Here is a 22,290-nt window from a genome sequence, read left to right on the forward strand (position 1 = left end):
GGAAGGGGAAAGGGAAAGGGAGAAGGGAAGGGGAAAGGACAGGAAAAGAGACAAGACAATAGGGAGAGGGAAAGGGGAAAGGGAAAGGTAGTGGGAGAGGAGAAAGGCTTCCTGCTCACCTAAGATGCTCAGTCCAGGTGATCTCTGAGCCCCTGGCTGCTGTAAATGTTTTTTCCAGGAGGTTCTTTCACTCCTGTGTTATTTCTTGGTTTTGAACCACACGGACAAGGGAGGGGCTGGACTGGGGGGTGAAATGGGGCTGTGTCACCCTGGGTTTGGTGTCCAGGCCTGAGCCTGGTGGGGTAGCCCTGGGACTGTCAGGATGCAGCAGCCCAGCCTTGTCCCTCCTGCCCTTTGGAACCCTCCCCAAGGGGCCTGGATGAACCAGCTCCATTTGCCCGAGGCTGGCAGGGCCTGCAGGGACCCTCTGGCTGCTCTGCTGCTGGAGTTGGGTGTTGTTCCTGAGCACACGTGTCCCAGGCTCTGCCCCACCACCACACAGCTCCTTCCTTCCAGGTATCCTGGTCCCTTCCAGAGCTGTAGGGAGACAGAAGCTCCAGCCTCTGTCCCTTGGGCCAGGCAGCCTGGTCCCCCTGTCCCAAACCATGTGTCACATCCCCAGTGGAGCAGAGCTGGTGTCAGCAGGCTTGGAAATGAGGGGGGGAATGAAAACTGGACAGTTGTGCCTTCACCTCCCAGCTCCAAACCCCAGGCTCAGCTCTCCTCCTGCCTCCAGGTTGGCTCCAATGTCACAGTTTCCCATCCAGCAGTTTGGGTCAAACTTCTCTTCAACCTTTCCCACTCCATCCCTGGAAGCTGCAATTCCCACCTGGCTGAGGCAGTGAAGCCTGGGACAGAATCCCACCCGGACACAGGGAGCTGCCCAGAAATAGGATGGCAAGAGGCCACTTCCCAAATACCCTGGAGCTTTGAGAGCACCAGGCCTGGCCAAACACTCCCCTTCCTTTGGCCCTTGACATGTGGCTGCAGGGCACAGACTGCTGAGTGAACGGGGCGGTTTTTGGGGGAGCTGAGGGCTGGTTGGAGCAGTCACCCATTGCTTTGCCCTTTGGCTCCCTCCCAGTTGGTGCCTCTGGGTCACCGAGGCTGGAGACCTCCACAGTGCGGACGTACTCGTGCTGAGGGTCAGCGAGACGGGACCCCCGGCCCGGGTGAGTGTGAGGGGAGCGAGGCCTCGGGGCTGGGTGGGCACAGAGCAGAGCAGGAGGCCCAGCCCCAGCCAGGCAGGCTGGCTGCCTGCTCCAGGGTCTGCCTGGCCATGGGGGGCTGTGGAGAGCTCAGTGGTGGGGGAGCTGCTGCCTGAGGCTCTCGGAACCCCGAGGAGAGGCGGGAGGGATTCTCTGCATCCCAACCCCGGGCGCTCTGTCCATCCCTGGCTTGTCCAGCTCCGCTGGGGACCCCCAGGGTGCAATTCTAGGTGGGAGGTGAGGGAAGGGTGGTCAAGCACTTTGAGAGGCTCCTGGGATCCCGCTGTACCCGTGGGTTCGTGGTTCTCCTGTGCCAGGAGGATCATTGCCTGCTCCCACGAGGTTTGTTGGGGTCGAGCCACCCCTCTCACAGGACCCCTCCCGCTCTGTTCCTCAGCACATCCCCGCTCTCGAGTGGCCCCGTGCTGGCTGCCTTTCAGGACAAGAGCCCAGCCCGTGCCTGTCCCTCGGCCCGACCCTCCAGAAGCTGCAGTTTCACTGCTCTGGACCGACCAGGACCTGTCCCTCCTGCTTGTGAACCCGCCGCTCCCCCCGTGGCTCCCACCCCGGCCTGCCCCCCCGCCCTGCCCTCACTGCCCGGGCTGGGGATGTGCTCCAGGGGCCATCCCAGCGCGGGGCCACCCCGTGGGGCCACAGAGACGCCCCAAAGAGCGGGCTGTGACCTTTGGGACCCTTTCTCCCGCCTGGGTCATGGTGCCAAACCCCCGTGGGCCGACCCGCCCGAGCCCCGGGCGTGGGGATGCTGCTGCCCACGGGACTCGGAGCCGAGGCAGATTCAGGCTCGTGCCGGGCAGGGGCTGCCCCGTGGGCAGTGCCAGGGCCGGTGCTGTGTGTGGGGTGGGGCCGCGGGGGGTGAGGAGGGCGGTGACTGCCCAGGTGCTCATTTTGGTGCTGTGGGGTGCCCCCGGAGCGGGAGGGCCGTGCCTGCCTGACAGGGCTGCGTGGGAAGGGCTGGCACTGCCCGCTCTGGCTCCGTGCCGGGACGGTGCCGGCACCCACGGGAGAGGGGGACCCTCCTTGGGGGCCCGGGGGGACGCACGGGAGCACCCAGAGCCCCCCCAGGGATGTGCCCACCCATTCCCCTCCAGGTGCAGAGGAGATGCTCTCCCCTCCTGCCTCCAGGCTACGGGCGGGGATCAATCCAGGAGACTCTTAACTCTTCCCATTTCTCCCCCCTGTAGGGTAGGATCTCTTCGTCTCCTCATGCCACGTTTGCCTTGTGTGGCCCCTATTTCTGATGTGATATTTATTGATGGCTGGAATGACCTTATACTTATCATGTGCTGTCTGGAAGTGCAATATCTGAGAGGCTCTACAGTCACGGCGTCTTTTCGGTGTATTATTTGCCTAATACAGTATTAAATATTTTTTTAATTTGAAGAGTCAGTGAGCCCTTTATATCGATGCCCTATTTCTTTCGTCATATTATTGGTACTGCATGGACTCCAAACCCTGGATCGGGTCAGGAAAGGATGTATGTGTGTTCCAATAAACAGGATTTTAAAACAGTGCTGGGCTCGAGCCTTCTTTCTAGAGGCCAAATTAAAAATACCATGAATCTTTAGCCCCCTCAGGAGCCTTGGGGTACAGGGCTGAGCCCCAGCTGCTGGGGGTCTCAAACCACTGGTCTCTCAAGGGCTGATTTAAAAGTGGCACAACCAGTTCCCACTTGAGTGACTGCACCGAGGTCCAGCTGGATTTTCTGATATGGAAAAACTCCGACCTGGGAATTGGGGCAGCCTGCACAAAGGGGAACAGCACTAAAGGAAAACCCCAAGCAGTCCAAACAAGAATGCCTTTATTAAAAAAAAAAAAAATCCAAATAAGTTAGCAAAAATAATAATTAAAAAAACCAAACCCCTAAATGGCAACTGCACACAGCGCTGAGTAGAAAAGGCGGGGCAGGCTCCGGGTCGGAGAGAGCCCTTGGTCAAGGAGCATCTGGGAAAAAACACCAGCAAAGCGAACCCAGCACACACATTGGCCCCCAAAACCCCCAGACTGGGGAGCAGAGCAGAGCCCGGCGCCAAGGGCTGGGCACTGCCAACATCCCACCTCTCCCCGGTCTCGTTCCCGGGTCGGGCGGAGCGTTCCGCGGGGAGCGGGGAGGAGGCGAGCGGTTCCAGCGCTGCCGGAGGGGTGACTGTGATTCCCGGCGGCCGGACCCTTCCAGCGCCTCCCTCCCGGCCCCGGGGGTCCGTGCCGGCTCAGTTCTGGCCCCGCTCCTCCCGGAAGGTCGCGGCCGCGCCGTCCCCGGCGATGCTCTCCACGAGCGAGGACAGCGAGGGCAGGTCGCGCTCCTCTGCCGCCTCCTCGGCCAGGAGGGGATCTGTGGGAGCAACGGGGGGATGACACCGCTGGGGACAGGCACCCCGAGCTGGGAGACAGCTCCCGGCTCCGCGGGGGACGGGGTTTAGTGGTGGTGCAGGTTGATGATCCTAAAGGTCTTCTCCGACCTGAATTTGCTGCTTCTGTTCCACAATTCTATGACCTTGTGGTCCCTCCCGTGGCCAGAGTGGGACCTGCTCCCAGCTCCCACCCTGGGGAAGGATGAGAGAGCAACGAGGGGTGGCATTTTTTGATGGTTTTTAGGTTTTATTCTCTGCTGGAAAACCGGATTTAAGTTTCTGCCTTCTGGGGAAAATAACAGGTGGATTTGGTTGGCGGGGGGGGGGGGGGGGTGGGGGGGGTGGGGTGGTGGAAATAACTGTAATCATGGAAAAATGATCAGCAGCTGCAGAAGGGGAGTGGGGAGGGAAGGGGAGTGGGGAGGGAAGGGAGCCTGAGGCAGAGATGCTCAGAGATCCTCAGCAAGAGTCACAGACCCTCAGCAACACTCAGAGATCCTGAGGAATGCTCCGAGATCCTCAGCAACATTCAGAGATCCTCAGCAAGGCTCCAAGATCCTCAGGAATGCTTCGAGATCCTCAGGGATGCTCAGCACCACAGCTCTTTCTGGGATGGAGCTGCCTCTGCTCACCCTCATCCTCTTCCCCAGCCCTTTTTCTGGGAGAGATCCAGCTATGATTGTCTTCATCCCTCTCCCTTTCCCCCCCTGCCCGCCCTTTCTGGGATGGAGAAGACTCTGAGGATCCTCATTCCCCTCTGTTTCCCCAGCTCTCTAAGGGAGGGATCAAGGGATGTCCAGGGATGAGCCTTTCTGGGGGTGAAGCCACCAGGACCCCGGGCTGCTGCAGTGCAGTTTCTCGGCTCCCATAATTTGGTGTCTTGGTGAAATCAGGGCTTGGAGAAGCCTGAATTTGCTGAGAATTGAGCCAAGGAGGTGCTGGAGGATTTCTGACCTCCCCCCTCTGCAGTAGTGGTGTGGGAGAGAAGGACAAGGCTCCTTCCCTCCTTTGCTCCTCTGTCTGGGGGGGTTGGCTCAGTGTTGTGTTGGGGTGTCCCCCACTGTCCTCACTCCCTCCAGAGCCCAGGGAGGCTGTGGGGTGGCACAGCCAGGTGAGGAGGACCTTCTTTACCTGCAGGGTTGGTGCCAAACTCCAGCTGGGTGCTCCACTCGGGGCTGCAGGACGAGCGGCCAGATCCGCACTCACTGGTCGCCTGTGAGGGGTTGAGATGCCAACCATGGGTGTCACCTCCTCCAGCCCCAGCAGCCGCCCCAAAACCACCCCAGGCTGCCCAGCCAGCTCAACAAAACACCCCTGTGGAGGTGAGAACATCCCCCCACACCTGCAGAGCAGCCGAAGGATCCAACAGTGCCCGTGACCCCCGGGATCCATCGGGGCTGGAAAACCTCCTTTTTGGGCCCTGGGCACAGAGAAACGGGGCCACCTGCTCACTGCGGGTCAAAAGGTGTCTCTTTACCCAGAGAAAGGGCTGGAGATGCACAAATGGCCTTGGGCAAAACAGCTTTTTGCTGAAAATCACCTTGTCAGGCCCACAAAAAGGGATGCCCTCGGGCCACCCCGCGGGGGTCCCTTGGAAAGAGCTTTTGGCAGTTTGATTTGTGGGCTTGGGGCTTGGTGGTTGTTTCCCAGAAAAAAAGCTGACAGCTTGAGAAATGGGAGCTTAGAATGAACTTGTTTTGGAGTGTGTCTTTATCCAGGAGTGGATGCCAGCTCGGGTAAAACCCAAAATGGGATTTCTGGGAGCAACCCCAAGGGCCCAGCTCTTCATAGCGGCCCCAGAAATGGCACTTGGGGTCCACGAGCTCAAGGCAGCACAGGATAATTAATTAACACTTGCCTTTATTTCCCGCTGAAGCAGGAAATTCTTACAGATATGATTTTTTTCCCCAAAAAAATATTGGCTTTTGCATCCCCCCTGGGAGAAGGGGCAGCTCAGGACAGAAGTGACACAGTTTTGGACACCTTTGCAGGGACAGCCACCAAAGCCCCCCAAACCCAAGTGGACCCTGGGAAGTGGAAATTGGATTCTGGCATCCAAGTGGATACTGAGAAGTCCTGAGAATGTGGAAGAGGATGGGGCCTGAAAGCTTTTCCAGTTCTTTATTCAGCATTAAATGTTGGGTTACTGGTTCCTGCTGCTTTGGCCCTTAAATCCCTGAAGCAGGTGAATCTCTGGGATTCATCATTATTCATTATATCTTATAAAGTCCCTCTGTCTCTATATCATCCATCTCTATGTCTCTCTTTGTCTGTATCTATATATACATCTAAATATCTCTATTTTATCTATGACATTTATATCCATATCTACATTATCTATATACAAATTATCTATATCTATACATGATTTATCTCTATTTATCTCTCTCTATATATCTATATCCATAACATTTATATATATCTGTTATATATCTGTGTAATCTATATCAATATTCATGTCACCTATATATATCATATACATATGTTTATATCATCTGCCTATAGATCTGTATCTCTGATCTCCACCTGTGTCATCTGTGCCTATAGCCCTCCATACCTTCCCATTTCCAAAGGCTCAGAGTGCACACCTGGCCCTCCCCCAGGAACCAGAGGGCAGCTGAAAATATCCCTCAAAGTGTTATTTTATTTTATTTACATTTCATGCTTCGATTTTTGCAGTTTATGTTTTTACTTAATTTTTATTTCTATATTTATTTTTCATGTTATGGATTTAACTATTTCACTCTGTGCTATTTTAATTTAGTTTGGTTTAGTTTACTTTAATGTTACTCCTTTCATTTTCACCTGTGTGATCCCTCCCAGGCCCAGGCACGTGTCACTCACAAAGCAGTGGCCCCATTGGCCCTATAGAGAACAACCCCACAGAGAACAAAACCATAGAGCAATGTCCCCATAGACAATCAGTCCCCTATGGCATCACCCCATAGGGCATTGTCCCCATAGAGAACAACCCCATAGAGAATCACTCCCCTATGGCATTGCCTCCATAGGGCATTGTCCCCATAGAGAACAACCCCACAGAGAACAACCCCATAGAGAACAACCCCATAGAGAGCAAACCCATAGAGAGCAAACCCATAGAGAACAACCCCACAGAGCAATGTCCCTACAGAACAACGTCCCCATAGACAATCACTCCCCTATGGCATCATCCCCATAGGGCATTGTCCCCATAGAGAGTCACCCCCATAGAGAACAACCCCACAGAGCAATGTCCCCATAGAGCAGTGTCCCCAGAGAGAATCACTCCCCTATGGCATCACCCTCACAGGGCATTGTCCCCACACAGCATAAGCCTCACAGAGGGTCACCCCCATAGAACATCACCCCATAGATCAAATGTCCCCACAGAGCATCACTCCCCTATAGCAGTGTCACCCTGAAATGGCATCGCCCCCCATAAAGCACCATCCCACAGAGCATCAACCCCACAGTGTCACCCCCATAGGGCATCGTCCCCATAGGGCATCGTCCTCACAGAGAATCACCCCCACAGAACATCAGCCCCGTAGAGCAGTGTCCCCATAGAGCATCATTCCCCTACAGCATCACCCCCAGACAGTGTCACCCCGAATGGCATCACCCCACAGAGCATTGTCACCCCGAATGGCATCCCCCACATCAGGCATCACCCCCATAGAGGCTCACCCCTAAATGACGTCACCCCATAGACCATCGTCCCACAGAGCACTACCCCCCAGAGAGAGTCACCCCCATAGGGCATTACCCCCAGAGCATTGTCACCCCCATAATGTCACCCCCATAGGGCATAACCTCCCAAGGGCACTGTCCCCATAGAGTATCAATCCCATATGGCATCACCCATGTAGAGTGTCACCCCTAAACAGTATCATCCCCATCAGGCATCACCCCCTTTGGGCAGATCCCCCATAGAACATCACCCCACAGAGCATTGTCACTGCCATAGAGTGTCACCCCCATAGGGTACAACCTATATCCCCCATAGAGCATCACTCCCCTAGAGCATCATCCCATGGGGCATCACCCCATAGAGCATCACCCCACAGGGCAGCACCTGCACAGAGCATCACCCCCATCCGTGAGGCATCACCCCCATCCAGCAAAACCCCATGAGGCATCACCCCCACTGGGCAGCACCCTTATAGACCATCACCCCATAGATCATCACCCCACAGAACATCACCCCCACTGGGCAGCACCCTTATAGACCATCACCCCATAGATCATCACCCCACAGAACATCACCCCCACTGGGCAGCACCCTTATAGACCATCACCCCATAGATCATCACCCCACAGATCATCACCCCCACTGGGCAGTACCTCTATAGACCATCACCCCACAGGGCATCACCCCATCCAACGAAACCCGATGAGGTGTCACTGCCATTGGGTAGTACCCCTATAGACCATCACCCCATAACCATCACCCCCATTGGGCAGCACCCCTATAGACCATCACCCCATAGATCATCACCCCATAGACCATCACCCCCATTGGGCAGCACCCCTATAGACCATCACCCCATAGACCATCACCCCATAGACCATCGCCCCCATTGGGCAGTACCCCTATAGAGCACCACCCCCATCAGTGGGGCATCCCCCCAGGGCATCCCCCCATCCCTCCCCACCCGCGTGTCCTCACTCCCCCCGTGCCCCCCGGCCCCGGGCGCCGCTCACCGCGGGCTGGGGGCGGAAGCGCAGCTCCCGCTGCTCCCGCTCCTGCTGGTTGAGGGAGCTGAGCAGGCTCTGCAGCCGCTCGATGTACTGGATGGCGCTGCGCAGGATCTCCACCTTGGGCAGCCGCTGGTTGGGGTTCAGGAGGGTGCTGCGCTTCAGCGCCTCGAACGCCTCGTTCACCTTCTTGAGCCGCCGCTTCTCCCGCAGCGTGGCCGCTCTGCGCCGGTCCATGGACACCGTCTTCCTCTTGCACACCTTGCAGGCCCAGGGCAGGCACTGCCCGGGGCAGTGCTCGCCCACCGAGTCCTTCTCCTCCAGAGCCGCCCTGCCCTCGGGGCACAGGGAGGCCTCGGCGCGCTCGGGGAACGCCGCCGGCTCATAGCGGGAGCCCAGGAAATTCTCCCCGTCGTAAAACCTCTGCTCCGGGAAGAAGTAAGGGTTGGTCTCGAAGAGCTCCATGGGCGCTCGGGGGGCTCCGGGACGTGTGTGCGGCTCGGGGACGGCTGTTCCCTCTCCCCACGCCAACTGCTCGGTGCCATTTAAACCCCGGCGCTGGCATTAAATCACGGAGATAAATATAGAAAACCTAAAGGAAACCTGAGCCCGGCCTAAGCTGCTGCCTCACATCAAAACTTGTCCGTCTGATTTCATGTGCTCTCCCCACGGGGATTACAGTGCCCGGCGCTGGGGGGGCTGCGGGGGGGCTGGCACGGCGGGGGGGGGCGGTTTGGCCACCCCCTGAACGAGGGCTTTGTGTGAGCCCCGGGTGCCAGCGGGGCCGGCGGCTGGAAGGAATGCCAGCTCCCCCCTGGAATTCCTGCCTCATCTGGTCCCTTCAGTTACGGCCGGGCTGGGGGAGCCCACGGGGGCTGGGCACCCTCACCCCTTCATCCCCCTCATCCCTTCGTGTGCCATTCAACCCCGGGGCCTTCCCTGTGGTCACATCTGACACTGGCACAGCATTCCCACTGCTCCACATTCCCACCTCTCGATCCTGCTCTGTCCCACGTTCCCCATGGCCCCATCCCGCTGGTGCACGGAGCCCTGACCCCACTGCTGCTGCAGCCGTGGGCAAGAGCAGGAACCCAGCCCCGGGAGGGATATCCCAGCACAGGGAGCACCCCGAGGTCCAGCCCAATCCCCAGGGCTGTCCCTGTGCCAGCTGCTGTCCCTGCTGCCTGTCCTACAGGAATGGGGCAGGCAGGAGCAGGCAGGAGGTGCCAGGCCCAACCTTTCCTCCACCGTGGGCTCCCTGAAGGTGCCCAGCTGAGTCCATCACATTTTTGTCACCAAATCCACACTTGTGGCTTCTCCCATGAACCAAAGCCAAAGGACACCTTCTCCCACATGACTACAGCAGAGCCTGGCTGGGCTGGATCTCCTCCATCCTGCTGCCCCAGCCTCTGTCCCTGTGGATAACCAAAGCCACAATGCCCTCCTGACACAGCCCTTTCCCAGAAAAGACACATTGCTCCCACATTCCCGATGGGGAAACTGAGGCACAACCAGCGGCAGCAGCAGCATGGGTGGGATTTCAACCCACCCCCAGCCCTTCCCTGCTGATTCCAACCACTTGACCACATCTCCAGCTTTATCTTTAATTCAGAGAGGATTTTTTTTCCATCAGGAACGTCAGAAATCGTCTCCCATCTCCTCCTATTCCTGCTCCAGGCCAGATTCCAGCTGAGGGATCGGTCAGTGGAAAGAATGTCAGCAAAGTGCAGGGCCAACCCTGCCGGGATTTTCCTTCCCCAAATCCCCCCTCCCTGGAGAGGCTGTGCCACAACACATTCCCTTTGCCTGCCACCAGCACCCTTGCTCACTTTGGGTTGATTTCTGGACTTTTTGGAACCCACCACGATACTTTTCTCCCTCTGAAGTGACTTTTTTGGGTCTAGGAGGTTTATGACACTCCCTCACCCTGATTCCAGCTCTCCTGGGGTCCCAGCCCTGGGGATTTGCTGTCCCCGTGGCTTTAACATCTGTGAAAGTCTGCACCAAGGAAAGCAGGACCCACAGCCTTGAGGTTCATCCTTGGCACAGCCCCTGGGCTCCCCAGGGTCAATCAAACCCCAAAATCCTCCAGAAGGAAAGAAATCGAAGCGTCAGCTTGGGCCTTGCTGAGGGAAAAGCACTGAAACAGTTGGGAAGAGTCAGGATTCATCCCTGAGTGAGCAGAGGAGCCCATGGAAGGTGTGAAGGTGTTAAGAGAGGATAACCTGGGCCCAAGAGCTTCACATCAGCTTGTCACTGTCATGTGAGGCAACTTAACTCGCTCATGGGGACCTTTGTTGGTGGCACTTACTGGTGGGCACGACCCTGGTGAGCCCCTGGGTGAGGGGAGGCTGCAGGACCACCCTGACCCCACCTCATAAATGAGCTTTTCTGAACTGCAGGACCACCCCGACCCCACCTCATAAATGAGCTTTTCTGAACTGCAGGGACACCTTTGGAGCCTGAGGGACACGGGGGTGACATAACAGGGTGTGTTGGACCCGGACAAGGGAAGGCCAAGCATTTGCACTTTGTAAACAGGGGCAGCACCAGGGGACAGGGGCTGGATGTCACCTGTCCCTGGCCAGGAGCTGTGGGTCAAGCCAGCCCCCAAAGGCCACCAAGGCCACCATGTCCCCACAGTTGAGCAGGCAGAGGAGGCAGGGGACAGCTCAAGGGCAGCAGGGCACCCAGAGCCAGCGTGTGATGGGCACTGGGGGAACAGGGACCGCACTGGGGTGGCAGCCCCAGCACTTGCACTTGCTCCAGCTCCTCCTGGGGGTGTCATCCCACACTGTGGGAGCTGGGATAATGCTGCGTTGGGATAATCCTGGGTTGGGATAACCCTGTGCTGGGATAACGCTGTGCTGGGATAACGCTGTGCTGGGATAACGCTGTGCTGGGATAACCCTGTGTTGGGATAATGCTGTGCTGGGATAACCCTGTGCTGGGATAACGCTGTGCTGGGATAACCCTGTGCTGGGATAACCCTGTGCTGGGATAATGCTGTGCTGGGATAACCCTGTGCTGGGATAACCCTGTGCTGGGATAATGCTGTGCTGGGATAACGCTGTGCTGGGATAACCCTGTGCTGGGATAACCCTGTGCTGGGATAACCCTGTGCCTGCCCAGCTGCAGCCCAGCAGCTCCATCAGCCCCTCTGTGCCAAGGATGACCCCGAGCCTGGGCATGGCGGTGGCACAGCGGGGTCTGTGGGTCCGGCAGGATCATCCCGGTTGGTGTCAAATCGGATAATCGCCGGGCAAGCAGCCACCACCCAAGGACCTCTGGGCTGATGGGGGGCTCCCAGCACGGCCCACACCACCCTGGGCACCCCAAAGGCTCCTGCTGGGGGCACAAGGCGGCCTTTCCCAGTGTTTGGGGTGCCCGAGGCGGCTGCCGGCGGTGCCCGGGTGCGCGGGAGCGGGCGGGGGATTAGGGCAGCGCTGCCGGCTGTCAGGTTAGCCCGTGATCGATGGCGGCGGCTGCGAGGCAGCACAAAGGCGACGCTGTGCGAGCCCCGGGCAGAACGTGCTGCGATCCGTCACGGGGTGACCTTCCCCCCCGGCTCCGGAGGCCTCCCGAGGACGGCTCACCCCGACACGGCCGCCGGGCCCTGCCAAAAATACCCGTCCATTGAGAAAATCCCGGCCGGGAGGGTTTGTCCTGGCTCCTCCGGGCAGCTTCCCGAGCCAGGCCGGGGCCGGGAGCAGAGTCCCCCAGAGACACCCCGGGGCCGCCCCCGTTGTTCTGCTCTCCCAGCACCGCTGATGGGGAGGATTTGCCGGGTTTGGGGATGCAGGTGAAGGTACTGTAGCCCAGTGGATGTCCCTGCCAGTGCTCAGTGTGTTCTCCCTGTTCCGTGCCCGGGAGCACATCCCTGCCCGGCGCACGGAGCAGTCCCTGCCCTGGAGGTGGGGATGGATCCGACTGAGCTCCTTCCATGGAAAGGGCAGAAAGAGCCGCCTTTAGGGGCTGGTGAAGCAAATCGGGTGCCCAAAGCAGCATCTACACCTGCAGGGTGCGAGTACCGAGGGGGAGAAAGGCTGGGGCTGGCCAGGGATCATCCCACCGGGATTTCAGCGCAGGAAAGGGGTCCTACCAAAATGCCACTTCCAGTCGGACCCATCCTCCACCCCCACTGGGCAGGGCACCCCCTCGTCCCGTGTCCCCTCTGGCTTTCCAGGCTCACCCGACATCCCTTCCTGCCGCCGTGACAAGTCGTAACATATTTGGGAGCAGCTGCAGGCGGCGGGAGATGCTTGGCCCCGTCCCCGCTCCCGGCCGAGGAATGCGGAGCAGAGCCCTCCTCCGACACCCGGGATTTCCGACGTGCCTGCTCGCCCGAGATTTGGGACGGCGACAGCTGCTGGGCCGGGCCGGGGCCGGGGCAGAGCCTCCCCCTTCAGCCCCAGCCTCGTTTCATCCCCTTGGGAATTCCGGGTAGGTTTGGGGTCCCGCCCGTGAGGAGAGATGAGGGGTGATGCCCTGCGATGGGGGACGGTGTCCTGCTGCCTGTCAGTGGTGGCAGGACCGGCCAACAGCCCCTTCCTCGCCCGGATGTGCCAACTCGCCCAGTTTGGGTCGCTGGTGGGCTGGGAGGGGGGTGGGCTGGGGCTGCTCCTGCAGCTCCGTGTCCCCGCGGGGCTCAGCACCCTCGGTCCCCACCCCCCTCCCAGCCGGGTCCAGCCTCTGAGACTCACTTTCCCCATCAGGGATCACGATGGAGCCGTAAAATCCGGCTGGAGAACAGTTTTATTTTGTTTTTCAACTGTTTGACCTGGGAGGGGGGTGAGAGATCAACAGAGAGATCAACTGGGGGCCTGAGCGGCCCCAGCCCTCTGGATCCCAGTCTAGGGACAATCCTGGTTGTGCCAGCACAGCAACCCACTGGACCCAGTCTGGGGGTTTTAGTGGGTGCTCTGCTGACTCCCCTCGGTGTGCCCCAACCCTCCATCCTGTTCCATTCCAGGAACTCTCCTGTGGTGCCCCGACCTCACCAGTTGCCAGGATCCCAGTTTGGAGACCAAACCAGGTGCCCCAGCTGGCTCCCAGTCCAGGGACCCTGCTGGGTGCCCTGACACACCAGTCTGTCCCAGTTCAGGGACCATACTGGGTGCCCTGACCTCTCTCCTTGCCCCCACTGAAGCTCTGCCCCTCTTCCAGCACCAAATCTCCTGTGTTTCTGCCCTGCCCTGGCCTCCCTCCCTGCCCGACCCCATGGCCTGGACATGACCCTTTCCCTTTCCCTTTCCCTTTCCCTTTCCCTTTCCCTTTCCCTTTCCCTTTCCCTTTCCCTTTCCCTTTCCCTTTCCCTTTCCCTTTCCCTTTCCCTTTCCCTTTCCCTTTCCCTTTCCCTTTCCCTTTCCCTTTCCCTTTCCCTTTCCCTTTCCCTTTCCCTTTCCCTTTCCCTTTTCCTCTTTCCCTTTCCCTTTCCCCTTCCACTTTCCCTTTCCCTTTCCCTTCCCAGCCCCGAACTGCAGCTGGAGGAGGGATCCCCCCCGCAGGACCCCACTAAAGGACCCGACAGCAGGTTTCCCTTCTGCAGTCGCCCCATGCCAGGGGCATCCCTGACTCCCCTCGCCCCCCCGCGCGGTGGCACGGCCGGGCTGTCCCCGCACGTGTCACAAGGGGAGGGGGGACTCGGCTTTGTCAACAAGGGGCCGTTTTCGGCGGGGTGGGGGAGTCTGGGCTGGAGGGAGCTGGGGGACAGGTGGGTGTTGGGAGGAAGCTCCATGAATGTGAGGGATTCAGCGGCGACATGTGGCGGCCATTTGACCCCCCCGAGGGACAGCTGTCCTGGCAGGGGGATGGCACAGCGCCCGGGGACGGGACCTGGGGACAGCAGTGTCCCCTCGGCAGGGGACACAGCCCCGGGATGGGACGGCTGGGACAGCGCGGGGAGGGGGCTGGGGGGGCTGCCAGCCCCCATCCCTGGGGGGGTGACCATCATCCTGTCCCCACGGGGGGACACGTTCCACCCCCCACGCTCTGACCGGGGCTGCTGCTGCTGCTCGGGGGCTTTGAGGGCACAAACTGGTGCTTGCCCCAATTTTTCGCCCCCACCACAAGTGACAGCCAGTGCTGGCACAGGGAGGGGTGACCCCCCCACACACAGGGGGTGACCCGGTGAGCAGGGCACGGGGGGTTGTGGGGATTTTGTGGCTTCAGGGCAGGATTCCCGAGCGGAGAAGGGGCAGCCGCCCCTCCCCGGCCGTGCCAGCGGCGATGCCACACGAGCCGCACCCCAGGGAGGGGCTCCGGCCCTTCCGGAGGGGCCTCACCCTGCAAATTCCCTTCGGGAATTCCCTCAGGGCTCTGCGCCCCTCCCCCGGGCTGGATTTCCCCCCTTCCCGGCGTGTTCAGCCCCCCGAGGGGCGGTCGAGTCTCAGAAACCCCCCGACTCCCACTCGTGCTCCCGGCTGTTCCCCCCGGGGGAGGTTTGGTGCATTTTGGGGGAGGTTTGGTGAATTTAGGTGAGGATTGGTGAATTCAGGCGAAGACTGGGGCATTTTGGGGTGATGGTTGGTGAATTTTGAGTGAGGTTTGGTGAATATAGGTGAGGAATGGTGCAATTTTAGGTGAGGTTTGGTGAATTTGGATGAGGTCTGGTGGATTTCTGGGTGAGGTTTGGTGCAATTTTGGGTGAGACTTGGTGAATTTGGGTGAGGTTTGGGCTGGGAGGGCTGAGGAAGGCTGATGGGTTTTGGTGTAGGGAACAGAAATGGGGGAGGTGTTTTTAAGGTGCTCCCCATGGCCTGTTTTGGGGGGTCCCGAGCTCCTTCCAGCCCATCTCAGCCACTGAGCAGATGCAATCCCTGGCTCCCTGCGAGGAAAAAATGCCTGGAAAGGCAAATTTTTGGAGCCATGAGGTTGTGACCAAGGGTAAACCCTCCCTTCCTTGGCCGGGTCACCCCAGGGGCCCGTGGGACCAGGGAGGGTCGGGGTGCCCTGCTCTGGGCAGGAGGGATGGCACAGGGACACGGGAGGGACACGGGAGGGATACAGAAGGAATGCAGGAGGGATGGCAGCAGAGGTGGCAGGAAGAACACAAGACGGATGGCAGGAGAGATACAGAGGGATCAGGAGGGAGGCAGGAGGGATGCAGGAGTGATCCAGGAGGGATGCAGGAGAGATACAGGAGGGATCCAGGAGGGATGCAGGAGAGATACAGGAGGGATCCAGGAGGGATGCAGGAGAGATACAGGAGGGATCCAGGAGGGATGCAGAAGGAATGCAGGAGGGATGGCAGCAGAGGTGGCAGGAGGAACACAAGACGGATGGCAGGAGAGATACAGGAGGGATCCAGGAGGGATGCAGGAGAGATACAGGAGGGATCCAGGAGGGATGCAGAAACCCTCCGCCTCCGCTGCTGGACGGGAGAGGGCACCAGCAGCCCGGTTATCGACGGCCGAGCCCGGGTTTCGGGATGCACAACGCGAGTCAGAGCCCAGAAATCACCTCAGACCCCTTCGAACCCCCTTTTCTTTTCCGGGGAGGAAGGACCCCCCCCCAGCTCCCTCCGCAGGGCCCGGGGTGCGGCCCCGGCCCTTCCCGGGGGGCGGGGAGCAGGAGCAGCGCCTGGAAGCCCGCGGGGTGTCCCCCCGGACTCCAGTTCTCGGGCAGGGATGAGTCCGGCTCTTTATTTCCGATCCCCCCCAAGGGAGAACATCCCGGGGTTTGTTTTTTCCCGCGACGTAACGACCCCAGCAGGTGCTTTTCCTGCCCGGCGGCCCAAAATAGCTCCCGGGGCTTGGCTTCCTGCGGCTCCTGCCCCAGTCCCGGTTCCCTCGCTCATCTTTTGAGCCAAAACATCCCAATCCGGGGAGGGGAGGCTCTGGGGAAGTGGGGGGAAACGCTTTCCTTTGCGCTTTTCGTGCTCATCTGGAGTTGAAATTGTCCCCAAGAAGGAATGTTTGGCCTCAGCTCTTAGAGCCACACTCACCCTGGAATTTGTTTTGGGGCTCAGCCCGGCTCTACACCCCATTGAGAGGGGCAGGAGTGTGATTTGAGGGGTTCCCCTCCCTATTCCTCCTGCAGAACAAATATATTATTGTTAAGAATATTTCTATTTACTCTTTTTCTCCTCTGTCCCTCACAGGCTGCTCTTGCCTGTGTCCCGTCTGGTCCCTCTGGCCCCATGGATTTCACAACTTTTGGGGAGTGAAATGTCTGGGAGAGGGGGAAGCTGAACCCCTGGAATTCTCTGATTTTCCAAGATCTTTTATTCAGGGAGGTGAAACTGGGAGCTCCAGCTGCCCCCCAGGCTGAGCAGGTCCCTGGTCCCTTGGAGGGGACACTGGAGTGCACCTGGGATGTTCCCGGACTTTTCTTTCCCAGTTCCCTGGTTCCCAACTCCCTTTTAATCCAAGAGAATCAGTGGAGGTACAACATCCCAGCTCCTGCTCCCCCATGGTGTTTTGGGAAGTGTGAGCTGTGGATTCACCCTCCTTCATCCCCACAGGAAAACATCAGGGAAGGGGACACGGCAGGGACGCTCCTTCCCTGCTCCACCCCCACGTGTCCACCCGGATGGAGGAGACTCTGCTTCGTCCAGGGTTTTTCCATGGGAAAGGGCTGATCCTGGGGGTGAGAAGAGGAAATCTGGGACCCCACAACACCTGTCGGTGGTCTCTGCCCCTCAGCCCGGTGCTTCCCCAGCCCATCCCTCTCACAGCCTTTTCCCATCAGGGCGCTGCCTCCGACCCCCCTCGCCCCTGCTCTGCTCCCCCCAGAACCAGGAGAGCATCTGGGGGCTCTCAGCACCCAAAAAAACCTGCAGACACCCGACCTCCACCGGGGGGTCCCCACTTCTCCATCCCCCCCGAGTCCCAGGCCCGGGTGGGCACCGCTGTGGCATCGCTGCACCGAGTCACCCCCGGGGGCACAAATCCATCCTGAGGGGCCGGAGGAGCCCCAGACCGGGGCTGGATGAGCCCCACCCCGGGTTCTGCCCCCCGGCCCCCCCCCCCAGCCCACGGGAGCAGGGGGTGGGAAGGCAGCAGGAGGTTCCATGTCCACGCTCCGAGTTCGTGGCAGGGACTCGTGTCCCCGCGTCTCCCGAGGAAGGAGCCAGCTGTGGGAATGTCACCGCCGGCGTTGCTCCGAGCAATGTGGAAATGTCCCGTGTCCCGTGTCCCATGTCCCGTGTCCCCGTCCCGGAGGGGCCCTTCCCGGGGGATCGCGGCTGCGAGGTTGTTTTTGCCGGCGCTCAGACGCTTCAAGTGGTGTTTGTGCTGCTCCAGGGCCACGGGGGATGGATCCCAGCTGGAAGAGGAGCCGCGGAACAGGCCGGGAGGCGGGTCCCCTCGGCTGATAAGGATTTTTCCACGTTTTCAAATAGGAATCTGGGGGTTTAGGAACGTGGGAAGGGTTTGAACGGCTTTTTCTACAACGCAGAGGAGCTGCCCTGCAAATTTCTGCCCTGATTTAATTTCTGGATATGAAAACAATTCGGCTCAGGTTGGTTGGAAGGCAATAATTTGGGCAGCAGCAGAGCTCAGGGCTCAGGGGCTGCAGGAGGGAGGTGGAACAGGAGCTTTCCCCGTGGAGGGTGGGATGTGGTTACAGCCTGTGAGTGTCTGAGTGGGGAAAAAAAAGCCTCTCTTAGCGGAGTCGAGAGCTGTAAGTGACAGCTGGAAGCCAAAAGCAGAGAATTTAAAAATAGAAATATGGCACATATTGCTAAAGTGAGAAACCCAGACCAGGGGAGCAGCAGATGAGAGTTCTCTTTGTGCCCTTCGTGAGGGGGCACCTCTCCCTCCCCGCCCTGGGGGCAGCGAACCAGCCCCTTCTCAGCCCTTCCCTCTGCCACTGTCACTCCATCCCCCCTTTTCTCCCTCACCCCAAACCCTCGTTTCCCACCACTCCTGTGGAGCACAGGGAGGGCAGGGCTGGTGTCCCCAGGCCACCACAGCCCCGGCTCTGGGGCTCACCCTGGGCTCTTCCCACTCAGCTCTTCATCCCCTCCCAAATATTTCCCCAAAGATCAGTCAGCAAATGATTTTATCACCTCAGAGATCCACCAGGGGAAGCAGTTCCCGCATTCACACCTTGCAGCAAACTCGAGCTTACAGATCCACATTTTTCCTTCTACAGTTTCCTCCCTCACTGCCTGTTTTTTATCCCTTCCCTTTCCCGGGAAGTCGCTGGATTCCCTCCTCACTGCCGGGTGTTCCAGAGCCCTCACACCAGCACCTCCCTCCGCGGGGGCTGGAGCATCATCCTGCCCTTATAGGGGCCACTTCAGCTGAAAAAAGAGAGGCCAAAGAGCGCTGGGGCTGTTTAAGGGCTGGGGGCGAAGGGGTTTGGGTTTTGAGTGGCCTCGGAACCCCTGGCAGGGCTGGAAGGGTCGAAGCCCCTCCTGCCCCTCGGAGCGGCGGCAGGAACAGCTCCTGGCCCCAGCCCTGCTCGGGAACATTCCCGGGGGTCCCTCGGGGTTAAAAGAACCGCGGTGCGTGCGAGGAAAACGCTGCAGCGAGGAGGGAAAGGGCCCCGGGGATGGGGCCGACCCTTTGCCCTACCCCCGTGCCTTGCCAGGGACGGCGCTGGCACAGGGCGCTGGCACCGGGCTCGGGCGGGTTCGCTGCTCCGCGCGGTGATGGCTCAGCAGTTCCTGACGGGGAAGCACAAAAGCCCATTAGGAAGGATCCTGCTGTGCCAAGGAGCCCGGGCTGGCCGGGAGGGCAGCGCCCGGCTGGGATCCCGCAGGGCACAGGGAAGGATGCGAGTGACAGTTCGAGTGACAGAGCACCGAGCGGGGTTGGACCTCTTTGGGCACTGCCTGGGAACCTGCAGGGTCCTCGATGTGGCACCTCTGTGTGACAGGGGGCACCGGGACACGTCCTGGGAGTGACCTTGGGCACCGTCAGCGACTCGGGTTCTCCCTTGTTACCACGGGCAGCGCTGCCACCCTGCCCTCCATCACTGCCACTCTGCTCTCCAGCACTGCCACCCTGCCCTCCATCACTGCCACTCTGCTCTCCATCACTGCCACCCTGCCCTCCATCACTGCCCCCTGCCCTCCATCACTGCCACCCTGCCCTCCATCACTGCCCCCTGCCCTCCATCACTGCCACTCTGCTCTCCATCACTGCCACCCTGCCCTCCATCACTGCCCCCTGCCCTCCATCACTGCCACTCTGCCCTCCAGTGCTGCCACCCTGCCCTCCATCACTGCCACCCTGCTCTCCATCACTGCCACCCTGCCCTCCATCACTGCCCCCTGCCCTCCATCACTGCCACCCTGCCCTCCATCACTGCCACCCTGCCCTCCATCACTGCCCCCTGCCCTCCATCACTGCCCCCTGCCCTCCATCACTGCCACCCTACTCTCCAGTGCTGCCACCCTGCTCTCCAGCACTGCCACCCTACTCTCCAGTGCTGCCACCCTGCTCTCCAGCACTGCCACCCTGCTCTCCAGCCTGCCCCGGGATGTGCTCAGTGGGAAGGGTCAGTCCTCAGGGCAGCCCTTCCCTCATCCACCCTCTGGGATTTGCTGATTTAAATCCTCTCCCAGGGTTTTTTGCTCTGCTGTGTCATTGCTGTTGGGGACCTGCTGCCAGGCCCAGGTGGGGATGCACCACCCCACAAGAACTTCCCAAACGGCTTCCCAGGGCTGTGCATCCCATGAAATGGGAGAGGAACTGGGCACAAGTCTCGGAGCAGCCCCGAGTGAGGTCCCCTCGGGCTCTGTGTCACCTTGGCACACATGGAGTGGTGGCCCCAGGGCTGGTACTGGGACAGGCATCGCTGCACAGCATCCCAGGGGAGCAGAGGCCTCCTTGGAAAAGCTCTGGGGTTTTCCCTTTTTTTGCCCCTTCTATTTTTGCCTTGTGCCATCCTGTGTGGAGCTACCAGACCGTGGCATTCGGGGGGTCACTCGCCCTAATTAATCAGTCAGCCCTCCAAGCATGGCCCCAGTGCTGCTGGCACCAGCCACGCTCCTAATTAACTTCCCTAATTAAGAGGCCCCTTTCCATGGCCAGAAGGGCTGTGGGATGGTCCCCATGATGGAGAAACCCTCAACTTCTCCTCGCCCCGAGCACCCAGGGGTTGCATCACAGAGCTGGAGGTGACCTGAGGCAGGAGGGGGAAGCTCAGAGCCCAAGGAGAGGCCGGAGGAAGGTGGGTGGAGATGAGAACTGAGCTCCCCACGCCCTGACTTGTCTCCCTGCAACAGCATTTCTTGGCTGCTGCCGAGCCCTGGGGGTTCAGTCAGGGTTTGGTCTCGCCAGGGCGGGCTCAGCCAGCCCTGACACGCCAAATCCTGCGGATCATCCGCTGGCACCGGGCTGGGCACACACCGGCCCCTCCTGCCATGGCCACGGGCTGTGAGTTGGCCTGTGCCTGTGCCTGTGCCTGTGCCTGTGCCTGTGCCCATCTCACGGGAGCCAGTGCAGGAAGCCACACTGTGTCCCCTCTTCATCCTCCTTGTGCTCCCTCTTTGTCCTCCTTCATCCCACCTCTCCTGCTGTGCCAGGAATGGCAGCGGGTACTTGTGGCCATCCAACACTTCTTTGGGATCACCACGACCCACTGCAGCCCCCAGGCCCGTTTCCTCCTTCCAAGAACCTGAAAGATCTTCTCAGTGCTTGGTGTTCACCAGGAAAACCTCTTTCCATGGGTTTTTAAGGAACTCCCGACATTTTCTGGACACATCCCTGGTGTCCCAGAGGATGTGTGGATAATGCCATGGCCACCAGGAGCAGGCTCTGCTCAACCACCTGCAACATTTGGTCACTCTCAACCTTTTCCCAAGCCCTGGGACACTTTGCTCGGGATGATGGGAGAGCCGGGATCCCCCTCTGCCTGGCTCCCACCCGGCAGCTCATTTTTGGCACGACCCGGGGTTTTTTTAGGGACGCTGCTGGAATTAAGAGCACAGGGGCACGAGTCCAGTGGGGGAGAACAAACTGCAAATCCACAAAGGAAAAGGAGTGGTTTTAATCTCTGTTTAGGAGATTTGCATACAATTAGGCCGAGCCCTGCCCGCCTTCGCTTCCGCATTGCACTCCCGTGAGGAACCCGCCGCTTTTCCTGCTCCGCTCCCAGCCAGGCGCTGATTGCGAGGACACTCCCCCTGGGAAGCCGGGGGGCGAGGGATCTCGGGGCTCCCTTTCCACCCTCAGTACCCCGTTCTGAGCACACACCCCCCGCCCCTCGCCTCTGGATTTGGGGGCTCAGCCGAAGGGGGAGCATCGGTTCCCTCCCCGCGGCGCGGGAGGTGTGAGGAGATGCTGCGGGATGCAAACGCTCCCATAAATAGCTCGGTGTTTACAGGAGCCCGCGTGCCTGGGTTTATTTTTCTCTCTGCAGAGCAAACAGATCGTTCAGAGCCAGCCAAGCTCCCCTCACCCTGTCCCTGGCACAGCCAGTGCCCGGAGGTGGCACAAAGCCACCGTCTCCAGACGGCCCCGGGATGCTCGGACCTCCCAGCCCCGGGCTGGGCACTCGCCCAAGGACGCGAGGGGGAAGCCCACGGGCCACCAGCCGCTGGAGAAGTCAGCCCTGATTTGTGGCAGTTCCACACTGATCCCACCCCTGCGGTGGGGTGAGGAGGTGCTGGCGGAGGAGAGGATGGGGGTCAACCCCAAGGAGCAGACCCAGGTGTTGGGACATCTGTCACCAAGGCGGGAGGGGACAACTCCAGCCCGGAGTCTCACCAGAGGGGGCAGAAAGGATGGGTAGAGGTGCTGATGGGGGTTGGGAGAGTCCTTTTGCCCCACACCTGAGGTCGTAGCTGGTCCTGGTCCCTGCAGCACTCGTTAAACCAGCCCCGTTCCTGGGGGAAGAATTGTGCAGGATGAGCCTCGCAGGTGCCCGGGCCACCTCTGGGGGTCCCTGGAGGGCTTGGCTGGTTCAGCTCCATCAGTCAGGTCGAGCCTCCGCGCCCACCGTCTCTGCGCTGCCCCGCCCGGGGGGGCGGAGGGGATGGGGTTTGAGGGGTGACCGTTTCCCCAAAAAACTTCTCTGAGGACCTCAAACAGCGTCTGGTGCAGCCTCAGCATCAGTTTGGGGTCACCGTCCCTCCA

The 22,290-nt window shown here is 59.8% G+C and overlaps 1 protein-coding gene and 1 long non-coding RNA gene across 2 annotated transcripts; one reads left to right on the plus strand and one right to left on the minus strand.

The window, feature by feature from the left end:
* The first annotated feature begins 47 nt into the window (after positions 1–47).
* Positions 48–2,737, plus strand: LOC135402641 (uncharacterized). Its single transcript, XR_010425198.1, has 2 exons — positions 48–1,172; positions 1,606–2,737. It is a non-coding gene; the product is annotated as an uncharacterized LOC135402641 (long non-coding RNA).
* A 209-nt stretch (positions 2,738–2,946) lies between these two features.
* MYOG (myogenin) lies at positions 2,947–8,806 on the minus strand. The gene is made up of 3 exons (XM_064635881.1): positions 8,264–8,806; positions 4,709–4,790; positions 2,947–3,558 (listed from the first exon to the last, which is right to left on the minus strand). Exons 1-3 carry the CDS (start codon positions 8,720–8,722, stop codon positions 3,437–3,439), a joined length of 663 nt encoding a protein of 220 aa, XP_064491951.1. The 5' UTR covers positions 8,723–8,806; the 3' UTR covers positions 2,947–3,436.
* Positions 8,807–22,290: the final 13,484 nt, after the last annotated feature.

This window comes from Pseudopipra pipra, chromosome 25 (genome assembly GCF_036250125.1).
Source record: "Pseudopipra pipra isolate bDixPip1 chromosome 25, bDixPip1.hap1, whole genome shotgun sequence".
Lineage (NCBI taxonomy): Eukaryota > Metazoa > Chordata > Aves > Passeriformes > Pipridae > Pseudopipra > Pseudopipra pipra.

Excerpts from the sequence above, each read along its gene's own strand:
- MYOG (XM_064635881.1), bottom strand. The coding sequence starts at position 8,722 with ATGGAGCTCTTCGAGACCAACCCTTACTTCTTCCCGGAGCAGAGGTTT. Across the intron at positions 4,791-8,263 it reads GCTTCCGCCCCCAGCCCGCG|GCGACCAGTGAGTGCGGATC; the intron begins GTGAGCGGCGCC and ends AACCCCTCACAG. Across the intron at positions 3,559-4,708 it reads GTTTGGCACCAACCCTGCAG|ATCCCCTCCTGGCCGAGGAG; the intron begins GTAAAGAAGGTC and ends TTGCTCCCACAG.